Raw genomic sequence first — 23875 nt, 5'->3', positions numbered from 1 at the left:
GCGTCCCCGATTTCGGCGAGATTTGCCCTTGCCTTGCTCCCCACGAGAGCTCGCTCGGCAGAACATCGCTCGCCTTCGCCTGCACCCTCGCGTTCGTATTTGCGGCGGCGAACCCTACCCGTACCCGCCCTCCGTCGCCGGCGAGATGATCCCCTTCAGCTCGGCCGTCGCCGCCGAGGTCCGCTCCCTCGTCCAGGGCGCCGACGGCTCCACCCTCGATTCCATCTACCGCGAGCTCTGCCAGGTAACGACGTGCCCCGTCCCATCCCCTCTCCGAAGCGGCGTCGCTTCTCCCGGCGCGTGCCTCTTCGTGATCGATCGATTTATGTTCTGCTCGTTCTGGATCCAAGGATCTGGCCCGCGCTGAATTCATGCTTAGGAGGAGCACCTCCATCCTAGGACCAATCTAGGGTTTTGCGGATTTACTCTCAGTCTCTCATGGGTATCGGCGAACCAGTATACGTTTGCAACGCTGATCCAACACTTTTGCACGATTTAGCCTAGGTTCCTGGTTGGGATTGGTTGCGGCTAGTCCATCAGATAGCATGAACCCTGTTGATCGGTTCTATATGGTCCGTTAATTCCCTGAATATGTGGCGAAATTCGCTCGGTACAGCCATTTAACCTTAGAATGGATATAGTGAACGAGATTGCTTCTTAGTCCCTTCGTCTAGATTTTTGGTGTTCAGACTTCACAAGGGAACACATTGTATTTTGTTCACACATGGAGCCCTCTTAAGAACTTTAGAGGTCTGCACACAAGGCTTGTTTTAAGTTGTGTCTGTTTGCGGCCTTCTGCACATGGTTTAAGGCATTGCCTAAGCGTTTCTTAAGCGTGTTGGCGCCCTAGGATGGTAAGGTGTCCACCTGGCCTTAGGCATGAAGCATATGGCTGCCTCAGGGAGGAGTCCAGTGCCGTCAGAGGTCTTGACGCTGCCTGTCCTCGCTGGATTGTCGCTGCGGCTGACGATGACCCCGCCACCTCCTGGCAATCGCCTTACTTTGCCTGATCTACTCGTCTGTTGTTGTGAGGAATAATGGATGCTGCGGTGAGGGAGAAGGGTGGGGTCACGAGGAGAAGGTGTGAGTTAGGTTGTGTGCTGCTACCGTGAGGAAAAATAGCAGGTGTGCCGCATCGGCTGTGGCGAGGGTGGATGGTGTAATAGGTCACGGGGAATAGTATATGGCTACTAGATGGACTTTTGGGCCACGGGGAAGTGCATAAGTAGTGGCTATCGCTCAGTCTTTCCTGATTTTCCATGCAATATATGTGCTAAACTGCTGATTGGTCTGTTCCTGCAATGTCGAAGGCGCTGCCTTGGCTCGCCTTAAGTATTTAACAGGTAATGTGGGGTTTAGGAGCCTCGCCTCGCCTTACCACCTTAAAGCAATGCTTCTAAGTAATTTTGCTCGGATTGCTTCAGAGATGACTTAGTCAAACTACATTTTACTACCAACCTCCAGAAGAGGTCGAACACCTCAGAGGCACGGGCAGAGTTAAGAAAGCACCTCATGGAACTTGGCAAGAATGCTGGCAAGCTCTACACCACCACCATTTTTGGCATCTTGTGGAGCTCGCAGACATAGCCGCGTCTTGGTGTTCCCATACTTCACTGCCACAAAGTAGCTCGGGCAGTGCAGCAAAGCCAGAGTAGGGATCGATATTGTTCGACCAAATTACCCTTGTTCTAGTTACCCCATTGCTGGCTTGAGTCTTGGATTTACACTTGATGTTGACCTGGATAATTTTCCACACGGGGACCACAATGATATTTCACTTGGAAGGGTGTTGGATTACATGATTTTTGTATAGAAGCGTTGATATGGCCTGCTGGTCTGCATGGATCTTTCAGATGTAGTTGGAACATTCACTTAAAATGAAAAAAAGAACATAAAACCACAAACCATCTATTCAACCTACATCAGACGCCATCTTCCGAATTGTGGCATCCTATGTAACATCATAGACTTGGTTCCGTTAGATACTTAGATGACACTTTTCATTTTTCTCTGTTCAAAGAATTCTTACAAGCATATTCTTACTATATTTCATTATAAAATCTTGTTATGTGTATCCTAAATGCTTCATGTTCTATTTTTTTAATGGTTTTCGGGTGTCTTGTTTGCTGCAGTGATGCAATATTGTATCCTCTGTATGCACCATTCAGCAACTTCCTGATTGAACCTTTAAAGTAGTCTTGCCTTAGTTATTTCCTTGCATTCATTCTGATTCTCAATTAAGTTTACTTTGTTTGAGTTTAATAGTTTATGCATTATATCCACCCTAATATGTTTTCCTTTTCATGTTGTTCAGTTAGCAGACTGCAGTCCTGATGGTTGCATTTTACTGCTTCAAGTTTGTCTCGATGAAGTGCTGCTGAGTGTTGGGGTGGCACAAAATTCCCAATCAAAACAATATCTTTTAGCCACTATTTTCAGATATTGTCTGGATAAACCATACTTCAGCACCTGTTTTTGTGAAGCACTGAAGACAGTCTCTGTCAGTGATGTTTTCCTTGAAACATTGTCAAATGAACTTGATCTATCAAGAGCTGAGAAGGTTGGTATCGGACTTTCCCTGTCAGATTCTGAGAATATAGGATTGAATCTGAAAGGTACGTGTTTTGGAAAACAAAACTTGTTGGTTTGATCAGTTTTTATAGGTGCTTACTCGCATCACCCTTCATTTGTTTTGCAGGCCAAAGATTTTCAATTGCTCAAATCGAGGAGTTGTGTGAAAATCCTGCACAACATATATCAAATGACCAAATTCATGATATTGTTGTGTTTATTCACCGTACTGATGGCCTCTCAAAGCACATGGATTCTCTTACTAACATTATTTCCCTATTCAAAGTCAAAGACACGCCATTCCATGTTCCTCTCCCTATTCAGGATGGCAATGTTTGGCCAGCTTCAAGGTTTTCAGAAATTTTCGAACTCATGTTTTTCATATTGTCTATGATTATATATTCATGTATATTCTGTTGACCTTTTCTGTCTTCCAGACATACAGAGCTATGTGCTGGTAGCTTAGATGATGATTTTGATTCCCTTTTATCTGAAATTGGGAAAGAAATAAGCATGGCTGACATCATTACTGAATTGGGCTATGGATGTACTGCTGATATTGCACATTGTAAAGATGTACTAGCACTTTTTGAGCCCCTCAATGATTTGGGAATATCTAAGTTGCTTGGGGCTGTTGTTTCCACTACCCTTGGTCTTGATGAGGCTAATAATACGTATTCAACATTCATTTCGGCTTTCGGCAACAGCCAAACAAGTGACTCAATTCAATCAACGGCATGGAATATCAATGTTCTTGTGGATTCAATTAATGAAACTGTGAGTTTTTGTTACCTAGGCCTCTGCTGTTACTGTTCTTCGCTAATGATCTAACTATTTTTTGATCGCAAATGCAGGCCCCAAGAACTAACTGGACCACTGTAATGGAAAACCTTGACCATGAGGGTTTCAATATCCCAGATGAAGGAGCTTTTCGTTTATTGATGTCTATATATTCCCGGGCTTGCAAGGTATATTCAAGCGTTTAACTGAATTAACCGAATTCCTTAACTGAATTCCTGAGTGTGTAATTCACTTGTTCATTGAATCATGTAGGATCCATTTCCCCTTCATGCCATCTGTGGATCACTGTGGAAGAATTTAGAAGGGCAATTATCATTCTTGAAACATGCAGTGGCCGCCCCTGTTCATACATTTACATTTAAACATTGTTCCAGGAAGATGGTAAATTACAAATTCTGTCAGCTTGTCTTGCTCGTAGTAAACACCTCGTGTCCTTCACAGGCTTATAACTTTTCTCTAATTCTTCCTTAGGTATTTCCCGAATTGGCTAACATCCAAGACAATCAGGCTTGGTACTGCCTAGACCTTTTGGAGGTGTTATGCCAGCTTGCTGAGCTTGGGTTTGCAACATCAGTGCGATCGATGCTGGACTATCCACTAAGTCATTGTCCAGAAGTCTTATTTCTTGGTGTTAGCCACATTAATGTATGTTTTTCTGGTCCTAGATCAGCCAAATGTTTTTTTTCTTCTAAATACTGCATATTTCTCACGATTATAGAACTTATGCCTTGTTTGCAGACTGCGTATAATCTCCTCCAGTATGAAGTACTGTCTTGTGTTTTCCCTGCTATACTCAAGGACACTAAACATAACAGTCTATTGAAATATCTCTGGCATCTCAACCCTTCTCTTACCCTTCGAGGATTTGTTGATGCCCATTCTGATATAAGTTGTCTTTTGAGAATCGTTGATATATGTCAAGACCTAAAGGTAACACAGTTAAGCCTATCTTATGCTTTTAATGAATCCGAGCTAGGTAGACAGATTTGAGATTTGTATTACACTTCTAGTAATAGTTGGGTTTTAGTGGACATGTTAATGGAAAAGCAAACTGAGTTTTTAACCTGAACAAAAAGATAAGCGACAGATTAAATCGTAATAATAATAGTTAATGGCTCAAAGTTACTGTGATTGTTACAAAGCAGACTAAGCTGTTCAAAGTTATGAATGACTGCGGACTATGTCCTTGCCACAGCTATGGATCTGGTTGCATATCTCTGACATGTGTTCTGTGAGTAACATGGATTATACTTAATTAAAAACTTAGTCAGTCTTGTGTTGACGTGGATATCTTTTGTCTACATCGGGACACTCTGCAAAAAATAATATTCAGTAGAAGCAACCATTGTTTGCCCTTATCCTTTTGCTACTAGAATAAAGTCTCCATGAATTTTATTCATGGGTGCTGTATTTCAAGTTCAACTTTCACGTCAGTACTACATTATAATAGATTTACATCATACAATTGTTATTAACAATAGGCTATTCTGATATTAACGGGTTCTGTTAGTACTTATTTCATCATCCTTTCACTTATTTTGAAACAGATCCTATCTACGGTCCTTGATTTTACTTCTTTAGCATTTAGCATCAAACTTGCTACAGTTTCCTTTCGAAATGATAATAGCAACCTTGAGAAATGGATCACTGAAAAGTTGAGTGCACAGAGAGAGGCTTTTATTGAGGTAATATAAGTGAATTTGCATACATCACTACACAATCATGGAGTTTGTACTGGCGTTATGCTTTTAACTTGCATGTTCACTTTTTGCACTCCCAGGAATGTATTAAATTCTTGAAAGAAATTGTGGTCAATACAACTTATGATGCCGAAGAAGGTGTCATCCAACAATCTGAAGCTACAATCGCGAATATTTGCTGGGAATCTTGTCCTCTATTTATAAAGGTCCGTCCTGGTGACGTCTGTTCTTGCTGTGCCTGTTGTACATTGTTATGGTGACACTTTTCTTTGTATGAAGGTAAATATATGTGTCAATGGGTATCTCTTGGCAGGTTCTTCAGTCTCACTCAGGGCAGCTGTTGACTAACCAACTGGTGGATGAACTAAGTAGAGTGGGAGCTGCATATGAATCAAGGAATCATGGTGCTGTAGGAAGGAAAATTCCTACTCCCGAGGGAGGTTCTGATGACATTGAAGCACAGGCAAATATATATTTTCACCAGATGTTTTCAGAACAGATAAGCACTGATGCTATGATACAAATGCTTGCACGCTTCAAAGAGTCTACAAACAAGAGGTGCTTTTTCTACTAATGTTTATGAACTTATGATCTACTCTCTGCTTAATCTGTTGCCTAATTGATATCATTTTGTTGAAGTTGCAAAATATGATAGGAAGAGGTGATAGTAGGCATGCCTTATAGCTGTGTGATTTCTCCCTTTTCTTTCCCCAGTGGCCAAACTTGTTCATCTTGCTGAGATCCCCTTGCTCAGTTAGTTGCCCACATTGTGTTGTCTGAGTTCTCTCACTATATTCAACCAAAGCTTCCCATGTGTAAAAACCAGTCTCAAAAGCACAATTGCTCCTTGTTATTGTAATTGTTATTGGTAAGTAGTGCGCTTTATTGCAACACGATATGAGGCAACCCTCTGCATTAGTTGGCTAAATCTCTTCTCAGCACAACCCTGTTAGCATCGTTTGTCCCTGAAACTTTTTTCATGATGCCTTTAAAATTTGATTCGCCCCTTGTTTCTTCACTTGCTTATGTTTGAATTTCTTATTATATGAATGATCAGGGAGCTAGCAATTTTCAATTGCATGATCTCAAACTTGTTTGAAGAGTACAAGTTCTTCCCAAAGTATCCAGATACACAGCTTAAGTTAGCTGCTATTCTTATGGGTAAGTGATCGCTTTTGTTTTGTTTTGCTTAAGTTATCCAGATTCAAGATACTGTGGCATGTTGTTATTATTAGTTTATTGTAAAATCAACTCAAAGTTACTGGTGAGCTTGTATATACTAACACTGTTAGATTGTTTGTTAGATATCTTGTGGTTTGAATTTGTGGATGGCTCTTAATTGAAGTAGTTCCCGGTTCATGACTGCCACTTCCACTGTTATGTAGTATATAGGAAGGTAGGACTGCTGTGTAAAACGGCAAAAAATTGAACGCATGAAAGGAGAACTCAATCCTTCGACCTCAAGGGTACCAGCTGGATGCCTTTCCACACGCCGCAGCATTGTTTATCATACCACATATATTCACACGATATTCCAATTTATTCAACATTGAACTCTAAAACACCGGTGGCGTTTGCGTTGCCACGCCACGGCAGTCAGCCATGTCTCATCGACCTTGGACCAGATTTCGTTGTTTTTGCCTATCTTGGTATAATTTCTTTTTGCTGATTTGATGTACTTCCCACACCCATTTTTCAAAGTAATTTAGAAAATACTGTTGAATGGACTATTATACAATTGTACAAGTACTTGAAATTGTTTTCTAGCAGATTGTCAAGTTATGGTGTATTCTTATCCCATTTTCTTGTAATCTGACTTGCCTTTCTGCTTAATGTAAAGCTTCTGCACCTTCTCTAAAAAGAAGTTTGATCTACTATGATCAGTCATTTCTGATCATCTGATGTACTTTCATGTTTGAAATAGGCTCGCTCATTAAACATCAACTTGTGGCTCACCTGGGACTTGGAATTGCTCTACGTAATGTTCTTGATGCCTTGCGTAAATCTATTGATTCAAAGGTTAGATATCATTACATAAATCCGTGTGTTATCACCATTCTCACCAACTTTTATGTAAATTTTGAATTGTTGCGTGGTTGACTTGTTGCAGATGTTTATGTTCGGTACGGCAGCTCTCGAGCAGTTCATGGATCGTCTAATAGAGTGGCCGCAATACTGCAACCATATATTGCAGATCTCACATCTTCGTGGAACGCATGCCGAATTAGTCTCTGCAATTGAGCGAGCACTTGCCAATATATCATCAAGTCAAAATGAACCAAATAGTAGCAGCATATTTCCTGTGGATCAGCATGGTTCTGGTTCACCGTCTATTGGGAGCATAGAGGTATAATCAGTTACATTTGAAGATGTAACGCATACTCGAAAATTTTGAAGTTCTTGGATCATCAACTGCTTCTTACTACATATTGTTTGACATTCCTTTAAAGACAACAATACTACTTGGCATGATTGCTAAGTTTGTACTACTATTACCCACCTTATCTGATAGGCGAGATATGTCTGGCTTTTGTAGGCTTCTGAAGCATCATGGCAGTTCATTAATCCTCCAACACAACTAGAACGGTCGCCTTCTTCTTTTCCACTGCAACAGAGGCACCAGGGTTTTCTTGGGGAGAGGTCCAAGGGTTCTACAAACAGCATTCAAGCTAAGAACATTTTATCTGTCAGTCAACCTTTTTCTTCGATACCTGCTGATTCGTCTATTACTCAAAAGGTATTAAGGATTAAAACTTACCAAATTTGTGTGAGGCTTGATAAACTTACTAAAATTCCAATTGTATATCTTGTATATTAAGTCTACTACTATGTCTCTTTAACGTCTTGCAAATTATGATCAAGTGTAGGTTACTGCGTCGCCATCCTCACAATCTTCTCCCCACCATTCTACCACTATTTCAACTCCATCACAATCTACTAATTTTCTGAGGCCCAGAAGCTCAGCTCCTTCAGGTTAGTCTGGCTTACATGTTAAGATTAATATGAACCAGAAATGCCTTGGTAGTTAATTGTACTAGTGATGGTTCATTACTCTAGAATTTATGGATAGCAATAACTCGAAAATATCATTCTGTTAGGCACTCGATCTTCGTACACAACAGGATTTGGAGCTGCTTTAAATATTGAGACTCTTGTTGCTGCAGCAGAACGACGAGATACATCAGTTGAGGTTTGTTTACTATCAAAAGTGAATTTGACCATGTTTCTTTACTTGTTAAACTATTTGGGATTCGCCAGGCTGAAGTTCTAGTGTTAGAACTGAAATGTTATCGCGGACAAGGTTTATAGAAGTCAAGCATAGTTCTATTATTTTATTTGACTACGTTGTTGGCGTGATAACGACTTACTTTAGTTACATTTTTTGTTTCAACCTCACATAGGCCCCTCCCTCTGAAGTTCAAGACAAGATTTTTTTCATGATCAACAACATCTCCATTTCTAATTTGGAAGCTAAGGCAAAAGAATTTAATGAGGTTTTCCAGGAACAGTACTATCCTTGGTTTGCACAATACATGGTCATGAAAAGGTACCCTTTACAATCAATGTACTTGTTTTCTTTTAATGCAACAACTACTTGTCAAATCCTAAAAACATGTTTTTTACAGGGCAAGCATCGAACCTAATTTTCATGACTTGTATTTGAAGTTCTTCGACAAAGTGAACTCAAAATTGTTGAATAAAGAAATGGTGAAAGCTACATATGAGAACTGCAAGGTCACGCATTACTTATTTCTGTCTTCATGTCTTCTATCAGTCTCTTGTTAAAAACTTAAATTGTGTTCCGCAGGCCTTGTTGCAATCGGATCTTATCAAATCAAGTTCTGAAGAGAGATCGCTGCTAAAAAATCTGGGTAGTTGGCTAGGAAAGCTCACTATTGGAAGGAATCAAACATTACGAGCAAAGGAAATTGACCCCAAAATTCTTATAGTTGAGGTGATACTTCAATATCTGTTTGCACTTCTTAGCTTGTTCTTTATTGTAATGTTCTGTCATGCCCGAACCAGAGTAATGTCGTTTTTGTCTGTTCATTAATACAACTATACTCAAACCTCTGCATTTGCTAGTTTAAACAAAATGTTGCTGGTTGCTATATTTTTGTCTTGAAGCTGAATTTGACCTTTATTTTAGTTTGATATATTGCTGAAATACTTGTATATTTGAGTTTAACTAGTGGTTTGCATTCTATAGATTAATGCACTGATGCCATTTCAACTTTATCTTGTGTCTGTCTATCTGGTCTGAGATGTATAGATTAGCGTGACACTTTTTGAGTTGTATATAAAAGATTGTAGTCAAGCATGATAGTGCATATATAATGCTTCTTCTTATGCTTACCTTTTCCATTCTCAATTCCTATTTAAAGGCATACGAAAGGGGGCTGATGATTGCAGTAGTTCCGTTCACTTCAAAGGTGCTGCCCTTTATGTTGATCTGATGTTAAAAGAAACCAGTGTTTTATTGTGCTTGTCGTTATGACCAGAATGGTGCTTTTCAGATTCTTGAACCTTGCCATTCAAGTATAGCATATCGTCCTCCAAATCCATGGACAATGGGTATTCTTAGCCTACTTGCAGAGATCTATAATCTACCAAATCTCAAGATGAACCTGAAGTTTGACATTGAGGTTCTTGCTGTTCTTCTTTGTATTCTATTTTTTAGGGGCTGTACACTATATTTAGCTTACATTTGTGCAAGCTAATTTTGGCTATTTGAGGTTGTAGGTCTTGTTTAAGAACCTCAGTGTGGACATGAAGGATGTAAAACCATCTTCTTTTCTGAAAGATCGTATTCGCCAAATTGAAGGAAATCCGGATTTTTCAAATAAAGATGTCAGTGCATCTCAAACACCAGTGGTTGCAGAGGTTTCCTCTGGTATGATTCCAGCCAAAAATCTTGTGGAAGTGCAACCAGAGTTAATTAGTACCTCCCGGTCTACTAGCCTCCCAAATATGTTAAACCAGGTTGATTTTGTGCCTCCATAACTAATTAATATTCACGACCTCGGCATTTTTTTTGTTCTTTACTCATTTGGATAATTATATTCTACAGTATGCACCACCTCTTCGTCTTCCTCCAAACAGCATGGTAGAAGACGATAAGGTTGCTTTAAGAATGCCCGATCAGATTTCACCTTCGCAGACATCGTCTCCATCGCCTGCTCTGTTTACTCTTAGTCAGGTTTGTCCTTTTTTTTTCCTCCATCTATACTTCTTCTGTACTTGACTTTTGTTTCTTATATTTTTTACAGCTTATGGCAGCGATCCCACGCGCGGATATATATTTCAGAATTAATGAAAAGCTTAGCTCTCTTGGTTCACTACAATATAGCAAGTATGTCCCAAAAGTTAAGCTTAGCTAACATTTGGATTTATTTTGCTGATGATCTGCTAACTCTCTTGTTCTTCATAGAATCATGGATGTTGCTTTGGATAAGGCTATTAAAGAAATTATAGGCCCTGTTATTCAGAGAAGTGTTACAATAGCTACCCGAACCACTAAGGAACTTATTATTAAGGTGACCCTTATGGACTATTTTCCTAGCTTTCCATCTTCATAAGCTATTTGTCTTTCTGTGAGCCACTAAGGTAATGTTACAAAGTGTCTAACATGCTGCTATATCACCCTGCAGGATTTAGCAATGGAATCTGATGACAGTGCCGTATCTCGTGCTGCACATTTGATGGTTGGCACACTAGCTGGAAGTCTTGCTCATGTAACTTCCAAGGTATTTCTTGCATAAGGCTTTGTGGATGCAGTTTTCAGTTCTACTACAGTCCCAGCATGCTAGATCTGATGTATAACGCCATATTTCACTGTCCTGTTTTGCACTGCAGGAGCCTCTTCGTGTTGCTTTGTCGTCTCATCTTCGAAGTCTCATTCAGAACCTGAATAACAACAGCGAAAGCACTGAGCAGATTGTTCATATTCTGATCAATGACAATCTCGATCTTGGCTGTGCCCTAATAGAGACTGTTGCGACACGCAAGGTAGCTCTTCACATTTTATTAAATTCGCTATACCTGGCAATGATTGGCATTTCTATTTCTATATTTCTATTATGTTTGTTGCGTCTGCAAATGTTATGGTCAAGTAGCCAATGGTATTTTATTGGTTCACTTACTATGCTATCGGCCCATTTTTGGATCTTTTAGTTTTTGCCACCAAAGTATACACCTAGTAGTATAGCAGAAATGATGGTATATTCTGTTACAGCGTGACAACATCAATGAGAATCTTGCAGGCTGTTGAGATGATTGATGGAGAAATCAAGCAGCCCTTTTCACAGCTAAGGAGGCAGAAAGAGTTACTTGGTTCTGGATATTATGATGCTTTTCCTTACACTCAAGGTCTTGCGCGTGTCCCGGATGCACTTCGGCCAAAGCCTGCTGGTCTTTTATGCGCTACCCAACAACGAGTTTATGAGGTGAAGCATCTGAGTATAAATAATTTTCTCTGTATTCTTTGCATCCTAGCATGATTGAGTGTCTACAACATGGCGAACTGTTGATTTCAGGACTTCATTACTGTATGGCACAGCCAGAGTAGTCAAAATGCTGGAGCTACCACTTCTGCTACAGCCTTGACTGTTGCTCCGGGCAATTCCAGTATACCTCGACTGTATAGCCCAAATTTGGTACAGCCATCAGATCTGGTTCCGGAAGAGTCCGATCATGGTACTACGCAACTTTTAAGGTAACACCACTTACTTCTATTGTTTGTCTGCTTGTTAGATCCACTTGTTCTAAAGCATTGTATATCTTCTGTCTTCTGCAGTGTTTCCACACAACTTGGTGCAAGTGACACTTTTGCCCCCACAAGCCTTACATCTGTATTCCCCTCTATGTCATCTAATGATGCCCCAGTGGGTGAACCAACAGTTGCGACTGAAGTCAGTGATATTTACTCTTGTTTTTGCATGAAAATTTAATACTCCCTCCGATCCATATTACTTGATGCTAAAATGGATGTATTTACAACTAAAATGTGTCCAGCTACATCTATATTAGCGTCAAGTAATATGAATCAGAGGAAGTAGTGAAAAATTAAAATTTGATTTGCTTACCTTGCAAAGAACTGCTACCAGGATCTAGGTTCAACCACACCTCTTTCACCTACGGCTGCTGTTGATCGCATGGAATCTGTTTTCGCTGAACCTCTGAATACTGAAGATGCATTGGAGAGATACCAACAGGTTGCACTGAAGGTAACACATATTGTTATATCTGAAGGTAGCTTTATTTGAATGTGGAGGAATGGCATGATCTGTGTCAGTGGTTAGCGTGTCACTACCAATAATTAACCTAGAAATAAATGAGTTCTTAGTTCTTACTACATTGTCCAAGAAATCCGCGCCGAGTTCAAAACTTTGTGTGTCTATTACCAAGTATGGTTTATTTTATTCGTATATGAAAAGTCTTTCTCAGAATGCTAATATCTTAGCCTTGTTCTGGACTTCTGGTGTAGTTGCCATTCTTTGGGCTATTTATATCTTCCGCATTAAAGTAAACTTCATTACTGCTTTTAGGCAATGCTGTCACTCAGCTACTATCTTTTTCTACCTCTTTACTTTCAGATTGAAGCCTTGATTGCCAGTGACGGTAAAGACTCAGAAATTCAGGTCAGCTATGGATCTGACTGTTTGCCTTCATGATTCAATATTTTCTTTTGATTACTTTTATTTATATATTGTTAGACTGCATTCGTAATTCAGTAGATTGTGCTTTTCTTGACACAATGTGACCTTTATGTGTGTTATTCTTGTAATCTTGTGTCAGTCTGTTATTGCGGAAGTTCCTGATATCTTATACAGATGTGTAAGTCGAGATGAAGCTGCATTAGCTATGGCACAAAAGGTTTGTCATCTTTTCTCCTTCGTAATTATGTGATTATTTTCTCTAGTTCTCATTTTTCTCATGTACTTGGTTCTGTTGGTTCCAGGTTTTCAGAAATTTGTATGAAAATGCATCAAAGGGTACTTCTGTTACAGGGATTCTAGCAACTTTAGTTGCAATATGTGATGTTTGCAAACTTGTTGTTAAAGAGATAACAAGCTGGGTATGTTTCTTCTGTGAGTCTTCACAGTAGGCATCTTTCTTTATTGTCCAGTTATGATATTGGGCAGAAGCTTTTTTAGTTCTTCCATAAGATCTGATTCCATTCATAAGAAGCACCTTACCTGTTTCTTCATTTTTTATGGTTGATATATCTTGCATGCACCTTTTTTTTCGTTTGGAATGGAACACTGGTATTCCATTAAGACATGGCTCAATCGCCTGTCACCGCACGGGTTACATCATCCAGGTAGTTTGACGTCCACATAGAATGGCCGTCATGATTGACACTGGTACACAAAGCAGCCAGCAGATGCGCTGGTTTGTTACAGTCTCTCAACACATGGATAATACGATCCTCGATGAAATGAGTGCACATACGGAACTTAAGTTCACTGAAGAGGATGCCTACAGAAGCATGATCATAAGTAGTCGATCCCAGAGTTTGGTCAAGAACAAGACAATCAGTCTCAAAAATCACACGTCCCACACTCAGATGGTCTGCAAGCTTGACGGCCTTCATCATAGCTGCTGTCTCAGCATGCAAAGCATCAGCAATACTGCTCAGGGGCCCGGCCGCTGCGAAACATACATCCGCCGAAGCATCCCTGTAAACAGCACCCCAGCCACCAGATTTGAGCTCATCATTCAACATGGCATCCACATTGATTTTCACGAAATCATCCGGATGCGGCTGTCAGTATGACCTTTGCCTAACTGCACAATTGTTTCTTCAGGTGTTCTGCCCATTCACCAACATGGTGTCTGACAGTAAGATGGAATTCCTCAATGGGTGCAGTGTCCCTCCTCGTGATCTATGAAGCACCAGTACGCCGAGATGGATTCGGCGATACGGATACGGGGACACGGGATACGGCAATTTCTAGAAAAGACAATATGGCGATACGGCGAGTATTCATATAAAAATTAATAAAATGCCATGATAAAGAATATGGAATCTTGATCAAAATACTAGCAGCAAGCACGGGAAGACCAGAGGAGAGCATGGTCAGTCGCTCCCGAGGCCTTGACCCAGTCTGCTGCTTTGGTCAATCCAGTGAATAGATAGAGAGCGCACTGCTTGCTAGGTTTAGTAGTGGCTTGAACTGGGCTTCGCGTGTCCCTACCGTGACGACGACGTCCAGAACGGCGTATCAGTATTTTTTATTTCTTTTTAAATAAGAAAAGATGATACTCCTGGGATACGCCCGTGTATCGGAGTATCAGCGGAGTATCATCCGTAGGACACGCCGGTGCCTCATAGCTCGTGATTACCTCTATTTGTCCACCAACACTACAGGAGCGTGACCACTGACATTTTTAGCACATTTCATTTAAAGTTCAATGGTGACCTTTGCATTCTTAACTTCATTTGTGTTGTTTGAATCTACCATTTTGATTGTCGTATGTTATTCTGCACAATACAAATGCTAGATTTGTGAGTAATAATTTTTATAGACATTTTTGTTATGCTTAATTTCCGGTCTGTACTTCTAGTATTGTTTGGTTCTTGACTGGGGTGTTGTTGTCCTTCTGTATGTGAGGACTAGGCATTATAAACCATGATTCTGCTTGTCATCGATGCTTACTCTGTAGAATTCCTTTGCATGCATTCATTAGAGTAGTTAGATATTGAGGTTTATATACTTTTACAAAATAAGTTCCATATGAGTTACTTGCTGATGCCTGGATTTTATTACATGTTGAAGCAAAGTTAGTTGTTATTTACCGGAAATACATAAACATGAAATTTCATTTATGTGATTGGATAGATAGAAGTCTTCAGCTTGTTGATCTTAGTTGTGGTCTTTTTACTTATTTTGTCTTTGTTTTGTTCCTTTGGTAAGTGGCATCCATGTGGGTTTTGCAGATTTTCACCATTTTCACAATACACACATTTGACATTTTGACGCATGTTTGAGAAAAAAATTATGCGAGAAGCTTTGTACATGCATAGTGCTCAGTTTGAGTCATAGATTGAGAAGCATTCTCCTTACCGTTGGGATATTTACCAGCAGGCAGTTAGTGGCTTAGTTTTTTGGTATTATTATGTATGTGGATGCCCGGAGTTTCTTTGGTCTTGTTACCTTTCAAAACAAGCATTTTTTTAGTGGTGTAAAAGTGTGGTGTCAGTGATATTAGGCAACAACTGTTTTATGATCTACATGACCACAATCAGCTTCGTGTCACTATTTCACAGCTACCTAATTTTTTCGAGCTAACTGAAAAAACAGAAATGATCACATCAATACACTTAACGGAATATCCATCTGGCCCTCTCTTGTCAAACTGAGTAAATTATTAACTTAATGATTTGTTTGTGCAGGTAATGTACTGTGATGAAGATAAGAAGTTTAACGTCGACATAATTACTGGATTAATTCGTTCTGAGATTCTTAATCTTGGAGATTACGATGTTCATCTAGCAAAGATCATTGATAGTGGAAGAAACAGTATGTTCAAATACATCTTTTGTTACATAAATTTAAGAAATGTTATCTGCTGCTTCGTAATTTTGGAGTTCCATCATCAAGTATTGATGTGCTTCCCCTGCCCTCCCCCTTTCCTCCAAATCTTCAGAGGGTGCAACGGAGTTTGCTATATCACTTGTCCAGACATTGATCACTCAAGAACCCAATGGCGTCTCCAAGCTTTATAATGTTGTCGATGTATTATCAAAGGTAGCGCGTCTTAGCAAATGGTTTTGTGCTGTTGAGTCACCATGTATTTGGCTTATTCGTAAGTTGTAATATGTTCTATGTTTCAGCTTGCGATCGGGCCTGGTTCACCAGAATTGTTGCAGCAGTTGATTGAGATTGCAAGGAGTAATTTCAACAACTCTGCTAGCTTTGCTGCCATGAAGGATGAAAAGGTTAGGCAGTGAAGGGATAAAAAAGTTTGAATATTTATGCATGGTCATAAGTTTCTCCATACTTTAAGTGTAGACGTGATTGCTTATTTCTGTTGATTTGTTACAGGTTTTATCTGGCCGCGCTTCGATGTATAAAGAAGAAAACGATACTGCTTTACCAGATGGTGTTAGTTTTCAAGACCAGGTCTACACGACAGAACATCCTTCTTTTTGCTGTACACCGTGCAATGTACATTTTCTGCAAGTTTTTTATTATATCGTATTAATGATAAGCATAAAGTACTTTGTCTTTATTGATCTGTGTATTTGATTAAGAACTGATAACTATTTTTTCATCCCTTCTTTTCATACGTTCTGGTGCAAATTATCTATTGTTACTACTCTTTCCCAAACTATAAGGCGTATTTTCATTCATAAAGAAAAACCATTTTTTTACCAAGAATTACTTTGTTACTTCCTGGATTATGTTACAAAAAATTGATATCATTAGATTCATATTAAAAGTAGTTAGGGTTGCAATTTTGAACCACATGTTAAGGGAGTAATTGCCAACCTTGAACTGAAAGCATTTTGTGACGGATGGGTACTAAACTAATACTCTCTCCATCGTTGAATAAGTGTACGTTTAGTTTTTGTCCTAAGTCAAACAATTTAAAGTTTGATCAACTTTATAGAAAAAGTCAGCAACATTTATGACAATTATGAGACTACATTTCAAGCTGGATCTAGTGATATTAATTGGGTTTTGTAAATCATGCTATTAGGAAGTTGGTTGAACTTTTTTGACTCAGGAAAAAAACTAAACATACACTTACTCCCAGATGGAGGGAGTAGAATTATTTCTGATAGAAGCTAGGATTGACATTGGATTCGATCCTCCCCAAATTATAAGGCCTACAGTTTCTGTCCTCAGTTTTTCAAATACATCAAGTCTACTGAAAATAAAATCAACATACTCATACTGTCAGTATACTAACAATGCCATCTATCTACTTAGGGTATGCGCAAATGTCCCCGTGTTATTGTATTGCTGTGTTCAAACATTGTATGCACTACTCAACATTCCCATGCTGACGTCAGTTGTTAGACGGCCAGAAGAGTGCAAAATAGATGCAACTTCACAAATACCAGCTTATAGTGAAATTAGCACGCTGTACATGCGAATTTCCCTGTTGTTAGTTGATGACTTGATTATTGTATCCAATCATACAATTGAATCCAAACGCAGTGTGTTCATGTTTTCAATTTACTCTACATTACATTAGTTCATTACATTTTTTTCTATCTGTTTCCAATATTTTGTTGATTCGCATATGCTTCAGACATTTTTCTTTATTGACTTCATCGAGTTTGAACATCATAGAAAGCTAATGCAGTATTTGGTTGATGAACAGGTTGCAGTCTTATTCTCAGATTGGTGCCACATATATGATCATCCAATTATGGGTGATTCAGAATATAGTCATTACATTGCGCAGTTGCAACAACATGGCTTGCTTAAGGGAGATGATTTGACTGACCGCTTCTTCCATATTCTCACGGTGATTCTTATACCCAGTATCATTCTGGTCTCCATGATAAAACTAAGGTCTAATACTTTAAATGACCCAGGAACTTGCTGTCACACACACTGTTGTCTCTGAGCAACTTATTGCTCCTGGTGGAATACCTCAGCAACCTGCCCAGCAACTCCAGATTTCATATTTCTCGATTGATTCATATTCGAAGCTTGTGACTTTAGTGTTCAAGGTATGTCCAATGTTTTCTTTCAAGGAAGGCCTTTTACATTACATTAAGCAAACAATAATTGATGCATAATATTTACCGGGAACCCTCCTCGCTAGTTTGAGCTCTTGCATCCTCCCGAATGGAGTGCGAGGGTGTAAGATTTGGCATGGTTGGAGGCTGTGGCAAGACAAGCCCATGCTTTTCATATTGGCCTTGGAAGTACCCAGGACCATTTTCCGCAGAGCCAACTCTCACAACATCTTCCAGGCACTGGGTCATATGGGCAGCCAACACTCTTTGCTCTATATGCCTACAATATGTTGGCCTTCCTTTCCCCCATCAAGTTGGACCTCAAGGTGGTCAAGTCGTTGCTAGTGTGCTTTTGCGGTGCTTCAGGCCTGTTGTTCCGAGGAGGACGCCTCCAGTTTTTTCGTCAAGGTCATCCCTTGTGCCCTGAAACACTTTGCCTGCACCTACCTTGGGCTGCCTTTGTCAACCTTTAAGCTCAGGAAGCAGGATTTCCAGCCGCCTCTCGATAAGGTTTTGGACGAGGTGCCAGGGTGGAAAGGCAGGCTCACGGTTATGCACTCCATATTACATGGACGTAGCTCCACCGCACTGACACTTCTCGTGCTTGGGACGATCCGTCTATGCAGCATGAAGTGGATGTTCACATCACATGTTCCACGCTACAGCTAAGTTTGACACTATTCACTTCTGGCTTCACGCATGGATCACCATCACACGCACCCTCTTGTCCATGATCGGGCCTAGAATCAGTGTGTCAATCTATGGCCCTCGGACTTGAAGCACTTTGTGCAATCTGCGCACAGGACCTTCTTCGTGCGTTTTTACTCAGTTCCCATATCATAGTATTCACTCGAAGGCTTGGAGCCCCCGAAGTGTCACTTCCTCTGGCTTGCCCTGCAACAACTCTGCTAGACTGCTGATATAGGCTTCAGTGCCATGGTCTCCCCTGCTCATGGTGGGCGTTCGGGTAAACCCGAAAATTCGGGTCAGGTAATCCGGGTAATACAAATTTCGGGTTTTCAGAATCAACACCTGAATTTTGCTTGAGTTTTTTTATACCCGACTATTCAGGTACCCGGAAATTCGGGTCCGGGTTATCTGGAATTCCCCGATCTACATCTGTGCTTGATCTAGAACATGAGGATTTCGGCGCACAGAGGAAGATTTGAGGATGCTAGATGCCTGTGCGTCGCCTTGTCGGAGGTTAGAGACCCCGTTGTCGCCAGAAGGAGGAAGAGCCAGCGGCTGCCGTCGGAAAAGGATGGAGGCCGGTGCGCCTCTGCACTACTCTGAGCCATCACGCGGTGGCCTCTCCGGTGGGAGCCAAGGGAGGCAGCCCGTGGCCCCGCTCGGCGTTCTCCTTGCTCCTCTCATGGTGGCGGCGGGATACGAGGGACGCGGCCGACCGTGCCTCTGGTTGTGGCGGACTGGCGGCAGATGCGTTTTCTAGCTTCGTTTGGCTGCGTTGACTAGCAGGTGCGGTTCTGCGGGGATGGGAACTGCTGAGCGGAGATGGGCGTGTGGTGGACTGGTGGAGCGGGCTGCTGGGCTGGGGCGCAGGGGCAGTGTGGGAGCTGGATTGGGCTAGGATTTGGCCCAAGTTTGGGTTAAACGGGTTGTTTGGGTCCCTGAGGTATACACCCGAGTTTTCTGAATATAATTCAGCTTTCTATAGTTGGCACCTGAATTAACACTCAATTTTTCGGGTTTTGGGTAATTCGGGTTCGAGGTCAGGTAATTCGGTTCGGGGCTCGGGTTTTATGCCTACGGTGATCCCCAGCAACGGCACCTCACCCTGGACATGGGCCTGCGGTCTGCACTTCAGTTACTCCCTGGAGGACTAGTCTCTGACTAGTGAGTAGTGACCATGCAGAAGAGCAGACTGCAGGGCAATGGAAAGGATTTTGACTCCATGGTCCAGGCAGAAGCAGCAGGATTATGGCAGGCTGTCGATTACCAGTTGCACGAACCGCCATGCTGGGTAGTTTGTGCCTGTGTTGTGTGTTGTTTGATCTGTGACCTCGGCACTTGCTGCCTAACTCTTTTATCTATTTGCTTCCCCTCTTAATGATAGGAAGTGCAGACTCTTGTTTGCACGTTCTCTTGAAAAAAGTTGTTGTAGAAGGACAAAGAGATGTGGCAGCACTAGGCATGTGCCATTCCTGTTCCTGGAATTACTTGTACATTTATTCCGCGTGATCAGAAAAATGTACTCCCTCCGATCCATAATAACTAAAACCACGACACTTGAGTATTTCTTTCTGTTTTGCCAAGGAATTGTGTTATGATTATTTTTGTAGTGGTATTTTTGTTATTTTTAACGTATTTATTAATCATGGAAGAATGATAAAACTCAGTAGGGAAGGTCTGAAATTTGTGGGATATTGATGCTCATCATGATAAACTTCACTTACTGTTTGTTTTACAATCTTCAGTACTGCGTGAATATAGCACCAAATAAAGGCAGCCTTCTTCCGAAGGTCAGTGTTTATCCTTGAATTCAATGATGCTCTTTAGCAATGTAAAATCGTATTGTTGGACCTATTGCTAAAAGGTTTCCTTTCACTGGTCTGCAGATTCTCTTCGTAACTGCTAGGACCATTCAGAAAGATGCTGAAGAAAAAAAAGTTTCTTTCAACCCTCGGCCATATTTTAGATTATTTATAAATTTGCTAAGTGAGCTTAGTACCGCTGACCTTCATGATGCTGCTACTTTTCAGGTATATGCCATGTATATTTGACTTGTTTGCACCAGTTGTGCTATCATAATATCAGATTTGCGCAATTTGTTTGCGCTATTTTTTTACGACAAATCTTACATGTACCAGGTTTTGACTGCGTTTGCAAATGCATTCCATGTGCTGCAACCTCTGAGAGTTCCTGCATGGAGGTTTGCCATGTCCTTTTGCCTGTCAATTTTCTCAATAGTTGTGATTAGGTCTGCCTTTGATTTTTCATGCTTCACTGGGACAAATTAATGTGTTCCTTCCAATGCTTAGTGTTGTATTGAATCTCTGTAACATATACCATAAAATTACACACATTGTTACACGAATTGATCACCATGCATGATTGTCGATAAAAGTGAGCTATTTGGTGTGAAGGGTGATCTTGTCCCAGAATCATCTGATCTTTTATTCAATAATTAGCCTTCTTATTTTGTTTTGACGTACATTGAGATTTGACAATCGCCATGCCATTAATTCCATCAGAGAATGAGTTATAAGGTGATGCAATAAAAGCTGTCAATGGACCAACCATCCTAGTATGACGATTAACAATGATCTCTAAATTGATTGTAAGCCTGTAGAGTTATGCGAGAAAGTACAGAAGTGTACACGATAAAATAACAGAATGTTTAAATTCATTGTTATTGTATGATAATAATCCTTCTCTCCCTAAGTCTGACTCGCCGGTTGCCTTTTTGTTGAAAGTTGACATTATAAAATTAGTGTATTAGGCTTGTATTTTGTGCTGTTGACTCTGTTACTATATACCTTTGTTGCTTGCTAACTAGATGCCTTTTCTCCCTAGCTTTGCTTGGCTCGAATTGGTAAGTCATAGAAGCTTCATGCCAAAGTTGCTGCTGTGCAATTCACAGAAGGGCTGGCCATTATTCCAGAGGCTGCTTGTTGATTTGTTCAAATTCATGGAACCATATCTAAGAAATGCTGAAATGGGACAACCTGTAAGTCCTATTCCTGCATTTTCAGTTGTAGCTGTCTTATACAATGTGCGTTGCATTTTAATGTACTCTGTATAATTCTTTCTTTGTAGATTCATCTTTTATACAAGGGAACTTTGAGAGTGCTACTTGTTCTACTCCATGACTTCCCTGAATTTCTTTGCGACTACCACCTCAGTTTCTGTGATGTGATTCCCCCAAGCTGCATTCAAATGCGCAATGTTATTCTGAGTGCTTTCCCACGCAATATGAGACTTCCAGATCCCTCTACTCCTAATTTGAAGGTATTTGCCGACTTCCAGTACATGCTATTGACAAACTCCCACCAGGTTTTTTATACGTTTAATGAGTTTCAGTTGTTTCTTGTAACACACAGATTGATCTGCTACCTGAAATTTCAAAAGCTCCAAGAATCATGTCTGATGTGGAAAGTGCTTTAAAGGCAAAGCAAATGAAAACTCAGGTTGACGAGTACCTCAAGGTGAATTATGTGTGCATTTCTCTGATATAATGACAGTTTACAGTCTAGACAATTCTTTTAAAGTTAATCTGAGGTATACATGGAGTAAATAATTGAGAAACTCTTGAATAGAAGAATGATATACATAATGTTTGGTATTTTTTTTTTCTTATTTGCAATCTTGCAGAGACCAGAAGGTTCATCCTTTTTAACCGATTTAAAGCAGAAGTTACTGCTGCCTCTAAATGAAGCAAATGTGGCTGGAACTCGTTATAATGTTCCCTTGATTAATTCGCTTGTCGTTTATGTCGGCATCCAGGTCAGTTTTCAATAATTTGCATGGCATTGGGTTTTCTATTGAAATTCTAGAAATTCATTTTGGTATCTTCGATTGGAAATTCAAAGCTTCCTTTTCGATTACACCTATAGCTTGTTTATTTTTATGTTCTCCATTCTTTTTTTAAGCTTATCTGCCCCGCGCGATAGAGTTGAACAAATAGCATAGCCTCTGGGATTGCTTCCTAATGGACAAGTGGGAATATTACCATTTTGTTTAGAGTATCTTGACATTATCTGAGAGAAATTTGGCTGTATATTGCCTTTCTTGTTCTTTGTTTTTTTAGATAGAGTCCAGAGTTTATGACTGGTTTGGTTTGGTGCCCAAGTTGGCATTTGAAAAACCAGCTAAATTAGCTGCCCAGGATTTTGTCAAGTTTGGCTCCAGTAAGAAATTATGAAGACAACCTTACCAATCTGTTTTTCCTGAAATAACGTCAGTCAAATTATTTAGTTTGGCTCCAGAAATAAATTGTGAAGACACCAAGCTTTTCACACTAAACCAAGCAGTCATTATTTTGAAGTGACCATAGTTTAAAGGCGAACTTTTGCTCAGGGGCATTAAATCAAACTTATGCTTTGAATTAGTGCTTTGATCCTATGGGCTTACAGTTGCAGCCATGAGACATTTACTTTTTTTTGGCTTGCTGTTGATTACTTTTCTTGGTATGCTTGAACAGTCTAAGATCGTGTGTACATTGTATGTGTAGGCTGTGCAACAGTTGCAGCATAACAAGGCGAATGCATCAGCACAGCAAATCAACCAAAGTTCCCAGGTGGAGATTTTTCAGATTGAAACAGCTACCGAGGTCTTCCAGAATCTGATAGTGAATATGGATACTGAAGGCCGTTACCTCGTCCTGAACGCAATTGCTAACCAACTGCGCTATCCAAACAATCACACCCATTACTTCTCCTTCATCATTCTGTACCTGTTTGCTGAGGCAACACAGGTAACCTAGTGATTTCCCTCCTTTTCTATTTTTGTAGGTTTGGCTACAGTCATATGCCTCCATGAAACCTTATTTGACGTCGTACAATTGAAACTTGCAGGATATTGTACAGGAGCAGATAACAAGAGTTCTTTTAGAACGTCTAATAGTTAACCGTCCTCATCCGTGGGGATTACTAATTACTTTCGTTGAGCTCATAAAGGTATGCTACCATGACTGCTTGAAAGAATTTTGGAGGTAACAGTTCTAATACATGGTTGCATTCTGTAGAACCCACGGTACAGCTTTTGGGCTCGGCCCTTTACACATTGCGCACCCGAGATTGAGAGGTTGTTCGAGTCTGTTGCAAGGTCTTGTGGAGGAAAAGCTGTGGACGAGGGAGTTGTTTTAGCTGACGGTAGCCATTAGAGAATGTGTTCTATGAGCTATTTGTTCATTTATGACTGCTTTAGGACAATCGTGCAATTAACGTTTAATATCTACTCCATCTGTTCCAAAATAACTGTCGCAACTTTATCTTGATGCGGATGTATCTATAAATGAAATATTTCTAGATAGGTAATATTGATAAATTGGTGACATTTATTTTCGTACGGTGGTAGTAATACTGTATCTAGTTGTAGCATGTATGGCGGCTGATCTACATCTCTGTTTTCTGTTCGCAAC

At 40.3% G+C, this 23875-nt stretch overlaps 1 protein-coding gene across 3 annotated transcripts; it reads left to right on the top strand.

Annotated features, from left to right (window-relative positions):
• The first annotated feature begins 124 nt into the window (after positions 1–124).
• Positions 125–23798, top strand: LOC124706238 (CCR4-NOT transcription complex subunit 1-like). Of its 3 annotated transcripts, none has more exons than XM_047237892.1 (51): positions 125–244; positions 2315–2615; positions 2699–2921; positions 3009–3348; positions 3426–3539; positions 3625–3753; positions 3844–4017; positions 4111–4302; positions 4920–5057; positions 5153–5278; positions 5386–5630; positions 6130–6233; positions 6997–7091; positions 7183–7419; positions 7609–7809; positions 7940–8045; positions 8171–8262; positions 8474–8619; positions 8699–8807; positions 8881–9027; positions 9458–9505; positions 9590–9718; positions 9816–10055; positions 10144–10272; positions 10343–10425; positions 10504–10609; positions 10724–10819; positions 10929–11081; positions 11336–11518; positions 11609–11787; positions 11869–11983; positions 12167–12298; positions 12668–12712; positions 12870–12947; positions 13033–13149; positions 15472–15598; positions 15726–15826; positions 15913–16017; positions 16124–16201; positions 17412–17558; positions 17629–17766; positions 20211–20255; positions 20352–20495; positions 20604–20665; positions 21310–21463; positions 21553–21744; positions 21837–21941; positions 22108–22239; positions 22967–23209; positions 23310–23411; positions 23480–23798. In XM_047237892.1, exons 1-51 carry the CDS (start codon positions 146–148, stop codon positions 23615–23617), a joined length of 7164 nt encoding a protein of 2387 aa, XP_047093848.1. In that variant the 5' UTR covers positions 125–145; the 3' UTR covers positions 23618–23798. The 3 variants fall into 3 exon arrangements, with proteins under 3 accessions (XP_047093848.1, XP_047093849.1, XP_047093847.1); XM_047237893.1 differs by having other exon boundaries at positions 4111–4311; positions 12179–12298; XM_047237891.1 differs by having other exon boundaries at positions 4111–4311.
• Positions 23799–23875: the final 77 nt, after the last annotated feature.

The sequence above is a fragment of the Lolium rigidum genome, chromosome 4, assembly GCF_022539505.1.
Source record: "Lolium rigidum isolate FL_2022 chromosome 4, APGP_CSIRO_Lrig_0.1, whole genome shotgun sequence".
Taxonomy (NCBI): Eukaryota; Viridiplantae; Streptophyta; class Magnoliopsida; order Poales; family Poaceae; genus Lolium; species Lolium rigidum.
The sequence above is the reverse complement of the archived record's forward strand: the minus strand, read 5'-3'. Positions and strand labels throughout refer to the sequence as shown.